Source organism: Letharia lupina (genome assembly GCF_014066315.1).
Source record: "Letharia lupina isolate WasteWater1 chromosome Unknown contig_7, whole genome shotgun sequence".
Classification (NCBI taxonomy): domain Eukaryota; kingdom Fungi; phylum Ascomycota; class Lecanoromycetes; order Lecanorales; family Parmeliaceae; genus Letharia; species Letharia lupina.
The window spans coordinates 1,407,077-1,424,626 of NW_023502976.1; the positions used below are offsets into that span (position 1 = coordinate 1,407,077).

The 17,550-nt window shown below is 51.3% G+C and overlaps 6 protein-coding genes across 6 annotated transcripts; 2 read left to right on the forward strand and 4 right to left on the reverse strand.

Annotated features, from left to right (window-relative positions):
• Positions 1 to 358: 358 nt before the first annotated feature.
• Positions 359 to 1,499, reverse strand: HO133_009688 (uncharacterized protein; the record flags this gene model as incomplete). The annotated part of the gene is made up of 3 exons (XM_037300549.1): positions 359 to 1,066; positions 1,122 to 1,372; positions 1,439 to 1,499. The coding sequence occupies 3 exons, from the start codon at positions 1,497 to 1,499 to the stop codon at positions 359 to 361; spliced, it is 1,020 nt and encodes a 339-aa protein (XP_037154397.1).
• A 520-nt stretch (positions 1,500 to 2,019) lies between these two features.
• HO133_009689 (uncharacterized protein) lies at positions 2,020 to 4,607 on the reverse strand (the record flags this gene model as incomplete). The annotated part of the gene is made up of 5 exons (XM_037300550.1): positions 2,020 to 2,259; positions 2,315 to 2,698; positions 2,749 to 2,913; positions 2,968 to 3,160; positions 3,709 to 4,607. The coding sequence occupies 5 exons, from the start codon at positions 4,605 to 4,607 to the stop codon at positions 2,020 to 2,022; spliced, it is 1,881 nt and encodes a 626-aa protein (XP_037154398.1).
• Positions 4,608 to 5,609: 1,002 nt separating this feature from the next.
• On the forward strand, positions 5,610 to 8,364 carry HO133_009690 (uncharacterized protein; the record flags this gene model as incomplete). The annotated part of the gene is made up of 3 exons (XM_037300551.1): positions 5,610 to 5,750; positions 5,801 to 6,941; positions 6,992 to 8,364. The coding sequence occupies 3 exons, from the start codon at positions 5,610 to 5,612 to the stop codon at positions 8,362 to 8,364; spliced, it is 2,655 nt and encodes an 884-aa protein (XP_037154399.1).
• A 240-nt stretch (positions 8,365 to 8,604) lies between these two features.
• HO133_009691 (uncharacterized protein) lies at positions 8,605 to 9,421 on the reverse strand (the record flags this gene model as incomplete). The annotated part of the gene is made up of 3 exons (XM_037300552.1): positions 8,605 to 8,876; positions 8,956 to 9,135; positions 9,409 to 9,421. The coding sequence occupies 3 exons, from the start codon at positions 9,419 to 9,421 to the stop codon at positions 8,605 to 8,607; spliced, it is 465 nt and encodes a 154-aa protein (XP_037154400.1).
• Positions 9,422 to 11,156: 1,735 nt separating this feature from the next.
• Positions 11,157 to 12,721, forward strand: HO133_009692 (uncharacterized protein; the record flags this gene model as incomplete). The annotated part of the gene is made up of 5 exons (XM_037300553.1): positions 11,157 to 11,238; positions 11,293 to 11,349; positions 11,485 to 11,595; positions 11,649 to 11,867; positions 11,928 to 12,721. The coding sequence occupies 5 exons, from the start codon at positions 11,157 to 11,159 to the stop codon at positions 12,719 to 12,721; spliced, it is 1,263 nt and encodes a 420-aa protein (XP_037154401.1).
• Positions 12,722 to 13,485: 764 nt separating this feature from the next.
• On the reverse strand, positions 13,486 to 16,975 carry HO133_009693 (uncharacterized protein; the record flags this gene model as incomplete). The annotated part of the gene is made up of 3 exons (XM_037300554.1): positions 13,486 to 14,341; positions 14,393 to 15,964; positions 16,020 to 16,975. 3 exons carry the CDS (start codon positions 16,973 to 16,975, stop codon positions 13,486 to 13,488), a joined length of 3,384 nt encoding a protein of 1,127 aa, XP_037154402.1.
• Between the last annotated feature and the right edge of the window lie 575 nt (positions 16,976 to 17,550).

Consider the following 17,550-nt stretch of genomic DNA (forward strand, 5'->3'; position numbering starts at 1 on the left):
TTTGCTGGGACGGTGGCCCGCTGGGGCTGTTGGGCAGAATGGTGACGGGCTTGATGCCTCAGATGCGAGTGGTCTGATCGGGCTTGTTTGGGGACCTGATGGGCTTGGGGGGATGGGTACTTGGTCAAGCTTGATGGTTGTAGCGAGGCTTGCTCTCGCAATCTTATACGTTCATCGACGCTCGCTGTGTTACTCATTCACGCAAGCGCAGTGCCTAGGTTCATGGTCAGGTCGAGAAGATGCTTGTTCGCCATTCCGAATCTTGTTTATAGGCTCACACCCTCTTCCCATGCCATTTAGAACGGTCTGTTTCCCCCAATTACCAAGCAAGAGACGACCTCCCCGTGTTTCCTCCTTCCTAATCAACACCCCACCCACCACCCGCCAGCCTCTCCAAGATCTCCTCTTCCGCAACCCTCATATTCCCCACGGTATTGCCCTCCCCACTAGGCCCCACATCATTGAACTGCTCCACAACCCTCACCCTCCCCTTTGCAACCTCCAGGATCATACCTCCCTCGACGGCCACCTCTTTCGTACCCTCCCTAGCATCGCCACTGCTCAATCGACTCCCCGTGGCGCCCAAGCCGGCCGACACACGGACAGTCTGATTCTCAACGAGCGAGACCATAACGTCCGCTACGAACTCGGGTGTCACCCACGCATCGTCATCAGCGATTAACTTGAGTTTCTCCGGCGCTTCGGTCCACAATGGCGTCTTGATTACGCCTGGGGCGACGCCAGTTACTCTGATTCCGAGTCGAGAGTCGAGGGGTGCGAGCGAGCGGACGAAGCCGTTGATGCCGTGCTTTGTCGCATTGTAGATTGGGCCAGGGAGTGGAGTCACTTGGCCTGCTATGCTGGAGATGTGGACGATTGATTTCGGAGAGGACTTCTCTTTGTTGGAAGAGGAGGAGGAGGAGGAGGACGAGAGGAAGTGGGAGATGGCGAGCTGGGTTGTGCGGATTGGATGGGTGAGGTTGATGTCGAGGATGGCGTAGCGGTTTGATGTCGGATCGTCTTCGGAAGGAGGTTTCCCCGGTGGATGCCAGAAGTTAGAGAAGGGCTACGGGAACGTCAATTGTCGAGTTCAAAGCCAATAGAGGCTTAGTGGTACGCACAGGCTCATAGACGCCAGCACCTGGACAGACAATATCCGCACCTCCAAACTCTTTGCTTGCAACATGAAACATACGCTCTAGCTGTTGCCAGTCTCGGACGTCTGTCTTTTGGAAGACTGCTTTGGCGGGGGACTGCGACCGATTGGCATGATTGGATACAAGCTCTTGAGCTTCGGGGCGGAGGGCTAGGTCTGCGAAGACGACATTGCAGCGTTTGGTGAGGAGAGCACGGGCGAAGGAGAGGTTGATTCCTAGATTATTCTTTAGAATGTTTGAAGCTATTGGAAGCAGTAGAGAAGCGTGTGCAGGAGACGTACCTGATCCCGCGCCTGTTATTATGGCGGTCTTTCCTGCAAGTCCTGCAAGTGGTAGGGCCATGAGCTAGATTGTAAGGTTGGAGATTGCGAATTCGACAAAAGCAGCGAGCTCCAGAAGGGATTACTCATGATTTTATGCTGTCGTCCTTCCTTGGACTTGGAGCTGGTATTGGCGCCGAAGAGGGGCGATAGGGGTTGAAGTCTCGATGGATTGAAGGCAGGTGTGCCGAAAGAGAAAGTGGGTTGGAAGCCCAACAAACGTCGGAGCGGTTGTGCCAGCAAAAGAGACATTTGTTAGAGTAGTGTCACAAATCCCCAGAATACTCCCTTGTCCGACCCATTTTCTGTTCTGCAATTGCTCGGGCTGATTTGGCATATGTTTAAGCGATTTGCTTGGGACACTTACTACCTCAAGCTCGTAGGAGTTAGAAGAGACCTTCAAAGACTGCGACTTTCGTGCTTGCCAACCGCCAATCACAGTTATAATTGAGTATTAGGTTCTCTCCCATTGCTGTAGGTCGTGTTCTCATTTCATAAGCAGACCAGGCTAATTACATACTCGCTGCACGTTTTCGACGACCTTAAGCTTTCTCGATTTTCTCTTTGAGGATACCTTTGAGCGTGATAGCATCAGCAGCAAACTTTGAAATACCCTCTCGGAGCTTCTCCACAGCCATCGCTTCCTCGTTGAAGTCAAATCGGAACTTAGCCTCATCATTGAGGTACTCCTTCTTTTGAATGTCGAGGCTGTGGGCATCCTCGGCAATCAGCTTCTGAGGAATCTTCTCCTTCGAGTTGTAGAGGTCCTCTAGATAATTGGGCTGTGGGCAACCATGTCAGTAACAAAGCCTTTGTTCGAGTTTTCAAGAGACGAACCGAAATAGTCAGGTAATCACATCCAGCGAGCTCTGTGATTTCGCCAACGTTTCTGAAGCTAGCTCCCATCACAATGGTCTTGTACCCGAACTTCTTGTAGTAATTGAAGATCTGCTGAACACTCTTGACGCCAGGGTCCTCCTGCGGTGTGTAATCCTTCTTGTTCGCTGCCTTGTACCAGTCCAAGATACGGCCAACGAAAGGCGAGATGAGGAAAGCACCAGCCTCGGCTGCGGCAATGGCCTGGGGCAGAGAGAACATGAGGGTCAGGTTGCAGTTCACACCGTGCTCAGATTGCAAGATATGGGCTGCCTTGACACCTTCCCATGTCGAAGCGAGCTTGATGAGGACACGCGACTTGTCGATGCCAATATCTTGGTAGAGCTAAAAAAACGTCAGTATACAAGAAAGTAGATGCAGGGATTGGTACATACTTGGATGATGTGAAGAGCCTTTTTGATCGAGCCTTCGATGTCGAAAGAGAAGCGAGCGTCGACTTCAGTAGAGACCTTTCCGGGAACAATCTGTAGAATCTCCTTTCCGAATTCGACAAGCAGGCGGTCCAGCGTCGAGTCGATCTTTTCGTCCAAATCTTTGCCCTGTGCGTGCCATAATCAGTATCTCCAGGGTGCTTCAAAATTGTAGGCACTGACATGATCTTTGCCGTACTCGACGGCAATATCCATCAGCTTGGCGTATTCTGACTTTTTGGACGCAGCGAGGATGAGGGAAGGATTTGTGGTAGCATCCTGTGGCTTGTACTTTCCAATGGTAGCAAAGTCGCCCGAGTCACAAACGACTGTGGTGCCAATGGCTTTCAACTGTTCAAGGGAGCTAGTCATGATTCTGTATTGTTTTTTAGGCTTGTTGTTCGTGAAGGTGAACGTTGTTAATAGATGAGCTGCGTGAAAAGAAAAGTTGTTGAGAGGCAACTATGACATCGGATCAAGGCGGAGCTAAAATTCGGATAAACTACGGGCATCCAAATGCGGTCTAATACCAAAGGGATGACGATGCAATTAAGGGGTCTAATGAGGCATTAGTCTCATTCAGACTCAACCTTTGGGGCCGGAACATTATATTGCCGAGCCAATTCCGTCATACCCCCCCTGTAGAAATGAGGCATATATCATTGTTGACAGTGACCAGGCAGAGGGTTATGATTTTCGGTCTCACTCCCCATATCATCTGCAGTTCTATCCATTTCCTAATGGATCATTGACCTGTTGCAATCGCCCTTCTACTGGGCTTCCAACATCGCCTGAACGCCCTTCTCTAGACCATTACAAACCGTGACAAAGCCCCAGGTCCGCGCACTGTTGAACTCTATACACTCCCTTGCAGAATCTGGGCTGGTCGTGCCGCACGCGTCCTTTAAAAGAATACAATCCCACCCTTTCGTAAATGCATCCTGAAGGCTTCCTGCCACGCATTGATCGGTATTGACCCCTGCAAATACCAATGTGCTAATGCCAGCTTGCTCGAGGAACTCTGTGCACGGCGTCGAAGAACCCCAAAGGCCAGACATTCGATTTTTGTGGATCCACACATCGGGTTTCTCCTTCAGCCCTTGTCCTTCCTTGTAGGCTGCATCCAAAGCCGGTGGCAATGCTGCGTTCCACGTGTCTCTCATCAAAAGCCTTCCCGCGTCTACAACTTTGCCATCTTCTATGCTCACAGGGCCGACCTCGCTACCTAGTCCCTTGTATATCCTCTTCGGCTTCCCGTTCTCGGTCAATTCTTTCTCCTCCAGCACCCCGTTCTTGTCTTGCATAAAATGGTCCGCGGCGGCCTGATTTACACCATGAGCGTCAATGGCCGGCAGGGACTTGTTTTTGCCCTGCCCTTCAAGAGTAGCCTCGAAACCAAACGCCCTCCGTGTACTTGGCGGCATATCTTCAATGTCTTCGTCAGTTAGACCCCAATTGAGCCAGATGATCTGTATCCCCGCCTTCCTTGCGGCTGGTATTGCAGTGTCAAGCAATCGCTTTTTTGCATTGTTCCCAGCACCATCAGCCGGTCGACCCAGATATAAAGAGAGAAAGAAGTTCTGCATGTCGATTATCACGAGTGCGGTTTTTGAGGGTGAGATGACAATTGGTGTCGTGGTCGTTGATAGGGAGATGGAGTCTTTTGGGGATGGGAGAGCATATTCGGGAGGTGAAGGACGGGTCAGGTCGAAGCTTGGTGGTGATGATGAATGGAGCCAGTGATTGGGGTACGTCCCAATCAGGGAGCGGCGAGGCGGAGGGTCTCCGTTAATGTCGGGTTTGGGAGATTCTATGGCGGTCATCTTGAACTTTCCAATTGGGAACAAAGCCGATGAGCTGGCGTAATGAATAGGATAGAAACCGAAGCATTAAAGTAAGCAATAGAGACAGATGCCCGCAGGCATGAAATATGAGACGATCACCATGTAATACTCCCCATATTACCCCGCAGTACGATAAGAAAATTCACGTGGTAATAGGCATTCCGGTCCATGGTCTGAAGCTGCAACTTTCAAGCTTTGCTCAACACTAAGCCTCGCTATTGTGGTTGAGGCTGATAGGAAGAGCTCAGAGCTGGCCTGGTTCCAACTTCCTTCACAAACGGCACGCACTTATGGACTGGATGACTGACAGAAAGAAAGCAGAGCTGATATCTTGCACATGGGTTAGGGTCAACCATGATCAAAGAATGTCAACAGATTAGACATCTAAGCGGATAGAAGCCAAGGAGGGGAGAAGCTCCGACTGGCATGGGAAGGAGCAACGGTATGGTAGAAGTTGCATATATGTCAATCACTGTGGCAGCGTGGCGTCGCAAAGCTTTGCGACGCCACAGCTGACGGATAATTCCGCACAAGTTTTGTCGTCGATTTTTCTTGTGCTGCATCAACATTGCCTTTGAAAGAAACTTTGTTGGACACCAACTTTGCATAGACTCAGCTCAGAATTCCGATACAAGCAGCGTTAGAGTTGAATTGGTCACAGAATTGTCTGGTAAGTGTATGAACAAATAATACACTGTTAATCACCAGGTACAAAGTGTCTCGTGCCTCTCTAGATTAGCCCAAACATTTTTATATCGAAAGATTTGATTTGCTTTTCATCATGTTTACCAGACTTTTCTTGCAGATGAAATTCCTTCCTTCTAATGAACCGTTCTCACTCCTTTTCAAGAGCTCTAAGGCTATGAGTGTCTAGAATATTTAAGCCAGTAGCTAACTTAATTCACTGACAGTACACGAGTTCATTCATCCTTCAAAGAAAAGTTTTAGGGTATCACACACAGATATATTTAAAAAGTCGCCATGCCAATTAACCAAGCAAAAGTCAAGAGTGTACTGTCAGGGGACACTCTTATATTAGCTAGCGTCAACAATCCTGCCCAGGAGAGAACGCTGAGTCTAGCATATGTCAGCGCGCCAAGGCTTAAGAGAGAAGGAGATGAGGTAAGGCAAATGTGGTGTCATGGTGTAGCAGCCGTTGAATTTTGCTGCAGCCGTTTGCATTTCACTCCAGAGACTACCTCCGTCGCATGACGGTAGGTAAAGTCATACAATTCACTATCCTCTATAGCATCCCAACAGGAGCCAAGCGGGATTACGGTACCGTCTACCTCCAGACCGGACAGTCGTTGCCTGATGCAGCAGCCGCAGAAGGATGGGTGAAGCTGAGGGAGGATGCTGGTCGCAAAGATGAATCTGAAGCCTCCAAGGCTCTCCTCGAGAAGCTGGAGCTTGCCGAAGCGAGCGCTAAGGCTAGTTCGAAAGGGATTTGGGCGTCCGCTGGAGGGAATGTAGAGAACGCCAATGAGATTGCCGACCCGAAAGGCTTTGTTGAGCAATACAAAGACAAGCCAATAGAGGGCATCGTTGAACGTGTCTTGACTGGCGATCGAATGATTGTGCGGCTATGCTTGTCTTCTAAAAAGCATGTCCAGACAATGGTGCTCGTGGCCGGTATAAGAGCACCAGCGACTAAGCGAACAAACCCATCTGATGGCAAAGAACAAGTAGCCGAACCTTTTGGTCCAGAGGCACATGAATTTGTCGAGTCAAGACTACTACAGAGGACCGTACAGGTCGATGTTCTAGGATTGAGCCCACAAGGCACACTGGTCTGCACAGTGAAGCACCCAAACGGCAGCATCGCCAAATTTCTGCTCGAGGCTGGATTAGCACGTTGCACCGACTTCCATTCAACAATGCTTGGCGGCCAAATGTCTGTCCTTCGGCAGGCTGAGAAGCAAGCAAAAGACAAGAGGATTGGGCTTTTCCAAGGACTTGCCAACAGTATGCAGGGAGCCAGTGAAGCGGACGCTACGGTTACCCGCATACAAACAGCGGATACTGTCTACTTAAGAGACAAATCGGGGGACGAAAAGCGAGTAAGCTTAAGTAGCATTCGGCAACCGAAGCCTACAGATGCGAAGCAAGCACCCTTCCAAGCGGAGGCCAAAGAGTTCTTGAGGAAAAAGCTGATTGGCAAACACGTGCGTGTCACCGTCGATGGCCAGAAGGCCGCAACCGAGGGCTTCGAAGAGCGAGATGTAGTCACTATCATGATCAACAATAGAAATATGGCTTTACAGCTGGTCGAAGCTGGCTATGCTTCTGTGATCCGGCATCGACGAGACGATGGTAAGCATTGTGCTATGCGTTCCTAACACGTTTGCTAACGTGTTATAAAGAGGATCGAAGCCCAGCTTATGACGAGCTTCTGACCGCAGAAGAAGCTGCCCAAAAAGGAGAGAAAGGAATGTGGTCCCCGAGACCTCCTGCCGCCAAAGCGTATCAAGACTACTCAGAAAGCCTGCAAAAAGCGAAAATTCAATCGTCGGTCCTCCAACGCCAGAAGAAAATCCCAGCAATTGTCGATTTCGTCAAAGGCGGCTCTAGATTCACAATACTCGTTCCTCGAGAAAACGCCAAACTCACATTCGTACTCTCTGGCATTCGAGCTCCGCGTTCAGCCCGCAATGCAAACGAAAAATCCGAACCATTCGGACAGGAGGCTCATGACTTTGCCAATCGACGTTGCCTTCAACGAGACGTCGAGATTGATGTCGAGGCTACAGACAAAATAGGTGCTTTCGTCGGCACTCTTTACATAAACCGTGAAAACTTCGCCAAGCTCCTTCTCGAAGAAGGTTTCGCTACTGTTCACACATACTCTGCCGAGCAGTCTGAGCATGGCAGCGAGCTCTTCGCAGCCGAAGAGAAAGCAAAAGCGGCTAAGAAGGGTCTATGGAAGGACTACGACCCGTCTATCGAAGACGCGGTAGATGACCCCAATCTCAATGGAGCTACTACCAATGGCCACATCGAATCTTCCGCACCGGTCAAGAAAGACTACCGTGATGTCGTTGTCACTCATATCGACCCCACAACCGCCCACCTAAAGCTTCAACTCATCGGACCAACGACATCCGCCGCACTCACGGGCCTCATGGCTACCTTTGCTAACTATCATCGCTCGCCTCCCTCCTCCGAGAAGTCCCTCCCAAATCCACCCAAAGCGGGCGACCTCGTAGCGGCACGGTTTTCCGAAGACGGCGAATGGTACCGTGCACGCATCAGACGGAATGACCGCGAGGCCAAAAAGGCGGATGTCATCTTCCTCGACTACGGCAACAGCGAGACCCTGCCGTGGAGCGAGTTGAGACCGATGAGCCAACCGCAATTCTCCCTCGGCAAACTCAAGGCCCAAGCGTTGGATGCGGCCTTATCGTTCCTGCAGTTCCCGACGAGCGCAGAGTACATGGCCGACGCGGTCAAGTTCCTGCAGCAGGTCACTGGTGAGAAACAGCTCGTGGCCAGCGTGGACTTTGAGGAGAAGGATGGCACGCTGTGGACCACGCTGTTCGACGCCGAGTCGGAGGGCGGGGAGGAGGCGAGCGTGAACGCGGAGGTCGTGGCGGAGGGGGCGGCGATGGTGTCGAGGAAGTTGAAGGGCTGGGAGAAGGCGAGAGGGAAGATTGTGGAAGGGCTGATGGTGAAGGAGGAGGAGGCGAAGGGGGAGAGGCTGGGTATCTGGGAGTATGGGGACTTGACGGAGGACTAGGAGCCCGACATGGGGAAGTGGCTTCGGGGTTGCAGTTGGGGAACCGGGCGGATTGGGGGAGGGAGAGAGAGTAGCCAGGGTTGGAAATGATATTCAAGCAATGCAGATGTCGTTCAAGACCTTTTCCCATACTTGCGAAGCTTTTTGTCCTCGTCGTCTACACAGCCCTCATCCCCCATCATGCATCATGCATCACCACCTCTCATCCCCCATCCCACCCTTCTCAGCGCACTGCCCTATCTACTGCGCAATGCCAATGACACCGCAAGCGGGACGGGCACCCGCGTTGCCCGTAGCCTTACTCTGCTCGTGTCCGCCCTTGCCCAGGTCATCCGTGCCGGCATGCACGACGATCGTCCGGCCCAGGACGCTCTCCGGTCCGATCAGCTTGATCAGCTCGTCCGTGACGGACCCCTTGGCGTTGCCCTGGCCGTCGGTTTTGAAGTTGCCGAGGTCGCCGACGTGGCGTTCGCTGTCGGAGGGGGCGCCGTGGGTTTTGGAGAACGGGTTGACTGGGGAGGGAAAAAGAGGGGGGTGAGGTTAGTGAGGCGTTCATGGATCGAAAAGGGGGATGGGGGGGATGGTAGTTACAGTGGGGTCCAGCGCTTGTGCAGCCGTTGGTGTTGTCACCGAATTGGTGGATGTGCATGCCGCGCTCGGCCGAGGCGTCGTGGCCGCTGATGTCGTAGGAGATGGTCGTCGGGGAGGACTCGGACGATTGCTCGAAGGTGACGGTGCCGCCGACCTTGGAGTCACCGCGGAGGACTGCGACTGCGTGGGGAGATGGTGGTTAGCTGGGATTTGCGGAGGAGCGGAGTGAGTGAGAAAGGGGAGGGGAAAGCGCGCCGGACGTGGCGGAATAAGTTGAAAGGGTTGGTAGATCTTGAGAGGATAGGAGATGATGCAAGATTGAAGGTGATGCAGGTGTTTTGATGGTACGGATGGTATTAGAAGGGTATGACTGGTGGGATGACAAGCGCAGCGGCTCAAACTTGCTCAAACGCATGAAGTGAGGTAGATGGAAGGCTCTCAAGGCAAGCGTACCTGCTTTGACCATTGTGACTTTTGATGTGCTAGTACCGTTGATGGGCTGATTGTGACTGGTGTAGTTTCCGACTTGGGGTGATTGATAGTTGTATAGTTGATGTGTAGCTTGCGGGGCTTCTATCTCTTATAGTGGGGGATAACGTCATCTTCAATTGCAGGATCCAATCTTGCAAATCGTATCGCGAGACCTGTCGTTCGTAGTAGACACTTGACTGAGCTCTGGTCTCACTAAAGCTTTCGTTGCAATCACCTACACGCTGATGTGCTTCCTCTCTACACCGAGTGGCATTGAGTAACAGCAGTTGTGGATTCTCAACTCCGATGAAGTAACACAAGGTCAGTGAAGGCTACCGGCCACGACTCTTTTCTCGTGTGGCCGGACCCGTTACCTTACGAGAGGAGCACACAAATTATTTTGTGCTTTCAAGTAAAGATAACTTCTTCGACGATAAGTTGCCAGAGACAACGGCAGCTGTGAGGTTGTGATTATTCTATGCTTCCCAACTCGTTGCTTGTCCTGACAACGAGAAGGAGAAACTTTCCTGTCAATTGCCATGTTGGAACTACATCCATGGCGAGATACATTATTTCGGATTGTTAACGATGAATGTACCCACATTTAAGGAGAGCAGCGCTCAAGAATATTAAATTTGGTGGGAGATGCCTGACGGGTTGACTCTTTGGCTGGAAGCACGATGCCTTCCCAAGTAGAAGCTTGAAGCAGGGCCATCTCTCCAGCCACCAGCGTGCCACACTTTGCACATGCACAAGGCGCATATGGGTCATCATGTTGCGGTTTCCATCGTTTCATAGCCGCGTGGTCGAATCAGATTCGTGGTACTCAGTACGGGTAGCTCACAGTCACATGGAAATAAGGTGTTGTTATGATTAGAGTAAGGCCCGAATGTTTATGTGAAACGGGTGTGGTGGGGGGGTCACCCTTTGACCAAGGTCTACTCTAACAAAAGGGGGGGATTAAGTGGATATGAATGTGAATGTGAATGTGTATGTGATAAGACGCTCGAGATAGCTCTCAAGCACGCAGCCATTTCTCTTAAGCACGCAGCCACAGGACAAACAGCACATGGCAATTCTTTCCATGGAGCGCAATCAACAATTCATGACGTGATGAAGTGAGCCAACCGTTATATCACTATATCACTATCTTCAAGGAAATGAGAAAGAGCAAGATATGAAGTACTCCCCCCTCCCCTACCGCTACCTACTCTGCCTGCCCACCCTTGAATACTTTACTCTCCCTATCAATTTGCCAAAAAGTAAAAAAGGCAAAATCCAACCCCACCGGAGACAAGCGTGCTGCAATTTAACTTCCTAACGGTCCCAGAAAATCAATCTTCCCTCATGTAAATGTTTTTCTCTTCCGTACCTTTTTTTGATTCCTTCTTTTTTTCCCTTCCTCTTGCACTGGATGCCACCTGTCTCATTATTGTCTGCGTGCGGTATCTGAAGGGAATAGGCACCACCAGGACTCTTCTCTCTTCTGTAAGTATCAATGTTTGCCAAGACCCCGAAGGAGAAGAAAAAAAATTTAAACGGCTTTCCAGCGTTATGTTGGTGGGAGCAAAACGAGACATGTACATCAATGCTCAACCAGCGAATTGGAAACATTGATCGTCCGTGTGCTAATCTGTCTGTCTTCCATTCATAGTCTTCACTCCGTCCCATCCTTCCTCGCCTACGGATCTGAGACATTCGTAAAAACAGAGCTCCAATATACGGTCAACATGTCATACTACGAAGCGCAATCGTGGCAAATACCGGCACAACAAGCATCATGGGAGCAACCTCCACCTCCTTCGCGGGCAGGTAGGCCTCTTGAATAAACACTCGGTCCACGGACAGAAGCTCATGGATGTACAGGGACGAGTTCGGCCTTGCAACACGAGGATGTGGCTGCATTCGACATTCAAATAGAAGGTATGTCCCTGAGCATTCTACCTTGTTCATTCTGCGCGGGCCTTCGTGCGCTGCTATTTTAGCAAGCGCGAAATTGAGTCTCAAGCATCCAAATGGACTACAATTTGCTCTGGACTGTTACTGACGTACTTACAGAAGTCAATCGCGCCCTCGACAACCTCAGCAAGAGCGGAAAGCTCTTCAGCCCACCCTCGAGACGAGACTCCATGCCCATGATGGGAGGTCCACGAGCCTTCTCCGATTTCGGTGCGTAAAGCATTATTCCCCATGGACTCGGATTTTCTGACCGCATGTTACAGACCCTCGTATGGGCGGAATCCCCCAGCGACACCACTCTATCGGCGATTTCGATCAGATCCGCCCTCAGTCTAGCTCGAACCTTCAAAATTTCTACGCAAACCAGCGACACCAGCCAAGACCAAATGAAGCAGAGCAGATGCTGCAAGCCAAGCGCCGCATGGCCGCGCAACGTGAGCGCGAACTACGCAATTATCATCAGGAGCAGCAGTACAACAGAAGTAGGCTTAATTGTTCCATGCTGCAGTGTAGCTTTTGCTGATGATCAGATATTGTGGTAGATGTCTCCACGCAGGGCAAATCCGACCGCGCAATCAGCCCCAATACCATGAACGAGGAGGATCGCCGGGAACTCATCGCCCGTCAGCATCGTGCTCTATACGGCAACGAGAACAACCAGTATCTCGAAGGCGGCAGCTTTGGCGACGAGAGCCACACGCCTCGTCCATCCAATCCAACATCAGGCAACACAAGTGCTGGTGGCCGCGGACCGTCGCCTCGCACATATGACTCGTACACCATGGGCCAAAACCAGGCACAATCTGCGATCGCTGAAGCCGGGGGCCAATTGAACGCCAACGATCAGAGTCAACAAGCTGCAGCAACCGGCCCATCTCCAAAGCCTCAGCAACAGCAACGCTCTCGCGGCGACAGCACATCCTCCCCAGCATCCAACCCTCCAAGCCAGAGCTTTAGCCTCTTCGAAAGCGCCGCCCAGCAGTCGAGCCGAACCTCCACCTCCTCCCCCGGCGGCTCCCCTCCCCGTCAAGCCAAAAGCTCAGCCCCCAGCGGTGTAGCACCTATCGGTACTCGTCCCTCTCAAAGCCAAGCGATCAACCCAAGCCTCAACAACAAGCGTTCAACCACCCCCTCTCCTTCTCCATTGGGCTTCGGCTTCGCGCAGAACCATGACAATCTCAATCCTATATCTAATAACGGAAACGAGCGATCCACATCCGCGGCTTCGAACCCGACGTCGAGCGGCAACAAGGACGCTGGCATGGCGTGGGGCACTGGCAGCGGCGTTTGGGGCAATACCAACAACAAGTCCCTGCAGGCCTCTGTTTGGGGCTGAGCGAGCCAGCGAGCCAGCGTTGGTTTCCGATCACCTTGATCGCTACACTTTTCTTGCGACATCCACGTACACGGCCTGGGGAAAAGGGTATTTTGCATTGCGGGTGTCATAGCATATGTGCATGTGGCATGTTGGCTCAGGATATCGATACCTCTTCGCGGCGCGTTTCCTCCAGGGTTTCTTTCCTTTCGGTGCTCGCTCAGGCGTTGGCACGTAATCCATCGGCCGGCTTGTCATCATTGGGCTCTGTGCAAAAGGGTCGATGTTCGACCCGTCGGCATGGGTCAAAAGCTGGTGAACCGTGAAGCGGAATGGACTTGTACTGGCATACGGGTGGACATGGGCATGTACTCTTACAGCTAGCTGCCTTGAAGCGGGCGCTTGGGCAGTTGATATCATTGGGAACGGGCTGTTCGATCACGGGCATGGCTTTTGCGTAGACGAGTGCGTCACAAGTAATGCCGTCCAGCGGCGCTATCCCCAACCCCGAAATGAGTGATCGTCTATGCAAAACAATAATGCAATGGGTATCCCAAAGAATGAAAACGCTGCTCGTCGCATGCATGCATCAGCCGCACTGTCATTTCCTGCGTGACATATCCAAAAGGCCAAATGCGATCAGAATGCTGTGCGTAAACCGAGAAACCAAAAGGGTCACTGGCCCGAATCAAAAAAGCCGTGCTCCGCTTTCCTAAAAAAGCACTTGTACGAGCCATTCCAAAAGTAATGATGCACTCCCTCACGTTCCCAAGTCTCGCACCTCCTCACACATGGACCTTGCGGAAAGGATCAACACCGAGTGTCGGCGTCTCTACCAGCTGGTACGAAGGGACCCCCTCAGCCTTGCGCCTCTCAAAGAAGTTTTGGCATTCGGTGATCAGGATAGCCCACTCGGCAAGTGCTCTCCCGGCATACTTGCTCGGTCCGGCCGTCACCCCCAAAGGCTCGAGGGGGCTGTTGTCCCGGGTGTCCTCGGATTGACGAGTCTGTAGGGAGAGTTGAGCTGGGAGGGGAAGCTTGGGCGGATAGAGCCGTCGATCTCTACCCGCAGGATTGTTGATGTCTTGATCTATCCATTCGAGGGAGATCTTGAAGGACAGTGTTCGGTAAGAGGGTGCCGGTCCTGCAGTTCCATTCATCGCAGTCTTTGATGCCGAACCTTCGGCGGATCCGTGACGAGGTGGTGGCGAGCTTTGTGACGCAGCTAGCGTGCTTTTCGCTGAGCTTGTTTTCGGACGGTCCTTGGGCGAGCTGGAAGGGATGATGCTCTTGAATAGGCTCCATCGTTTCTTACCGCCGTCTTGGGACTTGTTCGTATCCTCAATACCCTTGGAGGGCTGACTTGCATTGCTGGGGGAAGCTAGTTCTTGTGCGTTGTGGCTCTGGTAAGGACTAGTCTTTGTACTCGAAGCAGATGATAAGATGGCATCGAATGTGAGGAACGAGCCACCCGGAGCCATTTGTGAGTCATTTCTTACGATCTCTAGGCATCGGCCTGGAGCTGGGCTGCATGGTGCCGTGGAAGGAGCTGCGAGATGTTTTCTTCGGGCGTTCTCTTGGATGTAGAGAAAGATGCGATAGACTTGACGCAGGCGGTGGTCCAAGGCCCCCAGTATGGCTCTGCAATATGTTTAGTTCGGGAGAAAAGGCAGCCGCTTGACCAATACTCACATATTGACATCAGACCCGCTGACATTCAGCCTTGCGATCTTCCAAACAATGAGCCGCATGTAAAAAGCTCTGACCATTGGACACCAATGGTTGAAATTTGCATGAAAGGTGTCCTCGGCTAAGAGCCAATCGAGACATACCTCGCGCCTCCTAGCCTCGTCACTCGTGATTGCTGACCACATACTGTAGAGAAAAGCACAAAGTCGGACTTCAGTCATGCTGTTCTGGCTTTGCAGCATGTGCCTGCATACGTCGAGCCAGAAAGACCAGTTAACAACGGCAATTGCAGCATCCGTCTCTTGCTGGTATCGTAGCAAAATGAGTATGGCTTCCTCAAGAAAATCGCAAAGGGTAAAGCACGCGTTGTGATCGTACATAGAAGTCCGTCGAGCGGCGACTTCGAGTAGGCTGCTGAAAGCCTGTGCAAAGATGGAACGAGACTTGGCTGCTATGATGGTTGAGCTTGATAAACATTCCCTCAGAAGCATGATCAAGCGATTTTCACCCATTGTTCGAACAAGGCCATGAGCGGGAACCGGCAGCATCGTGGCGTTGGCGTCTGCCTCTCCGAGCAAATCGTCGAAAGTAACGGACGGACCAGCTGGGCTGATAGAAGTTTGACTATTCATTTGTTGCATAGTAGCATCCAAGATTGTAAGGATCTGTGCCTGGACCAAAACCCACGCAGGCGCGGCCATTCTTTCCTCTGGAGACGGGTGGTCTGGGAGGAAACGACAGGCTAGATCTGTATAAAATTTGGTGAATACGAAGAAAAGGTCGGTATCTTTGCCAGCCCATCTACTGACCCATGGACCGTGCCACGGAATGAGAGTAGTAGCAATCGGCAATGGAGACTGGGGCTTGCTGCGCAGATACTTCATCATGGGTCGGAGAGCCTTCAATTTTAGTGAATGCAGACATTGTGGATACGCAGTACAGACTCTGTGGGATACAGAATCTATTTCGGGCTGCTTTTGTGTGCTACCCTTGGCTAGCACGCGTCGCAGTGTTTCTGAAGGTATTGCCCACAGTCTCACCAATATCTCGGCGATACCTTCACAGTAGAAAAAAGCGTAAGCTGTAGCCTTGCCACAGAAGGTCACAACACTCGCGGCTACATTGCGAGTAGACATCTTATCAACTACATATGCCATCTGAGCCAGCAGGTTCTGTGTAAACGTATTCCTCACGTTGTGGTGCACAGAGTCAGCCAAAAAGTCCGATATATTTGACCCCAAAGAAGTTGTAGACTGAGACTTCAATGAAGTACGAGTCGTCCTGGTTGGTCTGGTGGCGATAGAAGAAAGTGGGAGAGTCCACTCTGGTCTGGCCATAAGTGCTGTGACAGCCTCCAAAATCGCAGGTCTATCGTTGCCAGAGACTGACTCGCCATGTCTGCCATTCAGCATCTCCAACAAGCCTGTCCACCATTTGTTGAGGATGAAAGTACGACGGTCAAGATCTTCTGGCCTCAATGATGAACTTGAAGGGTGTTCGGCATGATTCCTCAAGAACGGCAGAAGGACCGACCGAACAATACCGGTCTTCATAGTACTCGGTCGAGATTGAAATCTAGGCACGAAGTCAGTAGATCACCCTGGAGACTCAGTATTCTCAATAAACACACTTTTGGTATTCTCCGTCAAGAGTTCGAAACACACTCCAGAGCTCATCCTTCCTTCGCGGCGTTTCTGCTGGCAACCCCTGCAATCGTTCGGAAGACCATGAACTCGGGACAGTAGGAGTTTTGCTCGACGTCGACTGTTTGCTGGATAATGGCAGTCTGTCCGTTGAATACGACTTGGGAATGGGAGGCACCGAAGGAATTTCGGAAGGGGAAGCTTTGCTCAAGAGTGAGCTAAGCGGTCTTCTTGACCTCGTGAGCACGCTGTTACGCCGCGACAGACTTCGCTTAGCATGAATGTTTGAAGGGAGGTTTGGAGCGTCATCCTTTACTTCGGCAGCAGACAAGGAAGATGTCTTCACATCAACCGCAGGACTCGAGCCATTGATTTGATGTGTTGATTCGGCTGCAGGCCCCGTTTCCTTGCGGAGCCGTGATTTGGTTGGAGAGGGCGAAGGCGATCGTGATTTACTGATCCATGACTTTCGAGCGAGGCTTGAGATCGATCCGGCGACCGAAGGCGCCTTACGCTCGGTGCCTTGAGTGGTGCCGTCCTTGCAAACCTTCGATTCCTCTGCAAGGTCTTCCGAAGACGGGTCAGGCCCAATGGTGAACTTAGATATAGTAAATTGAGTGTCGGAATCCTTCTGCCGTTTGCTTGAGCCTAGCCGTCTCAAGGATCCCCTCCGTGCCTTGGAAGCGTCTTCTGACCTCTTCTTTGCTGAGCTTTGACTTGATACATTCCCTTGTATGTTTACCAAGACGTTCTCGGAGAAACTTCGTGAAAGACTGGACTTTCTCTCGGGTGTCGCGTCTACCTTGGCATCTGCAGGAAGCTGGGTATAGCTGGCAGACCGAGGAATTGTGGCAGTGGTGTCATCTTGGCCGGAGACTTGAAGCGAAGGATACGCTTGGGCGGGTGTCGAGAGGGTGCCAGGAAGGGTAGAGCCATTGGACATCCTATCCAGTTCTAGGATTGCTGCCGTAATCCAACGCGATGGTCAGGATGGTGAAAGTTGTTTATTTCGATATTCTTCATAGGTCTGTGCCTCGCGGGCCCGCAAGTTTCCACACGAGGCAGAGTGCTGTATCTTGTACATGAATGAAGCAAAGGCAAGAAAAGTTTGGATGGTGTGGATGAAAGAGAAAGAGGGAAATATGTTCAGGTAGGGCTGCTTTGCCCCTGTTTGAGCAGGTCTGGATGGTACGTCAGCTGTTTCCATGTTTGCCAAGAATAATGACACGATGAAATGATGGATGTTGACGACTCACTTTCTGCAACTATTGTTCTTGTTATTATTATCATCATTTTATTGATTTTTAATGATTTTGTATTTGCGGGCACAGCAAGATTTTGTTTTGATAGACAAATTGTCCCTTCACTAATAAATTGGCTCGATTGGAGAATTGGCGGATATAAGGTTGTTCGGCAAAGCCCATCTTCTTGGCTCCATGGGACCATGGCTTCCAATTAAGGTTTTGACTAAAGTAGTGCCTTGGATTTCAATTGGTGTCCCCAATAATAATAATTGCT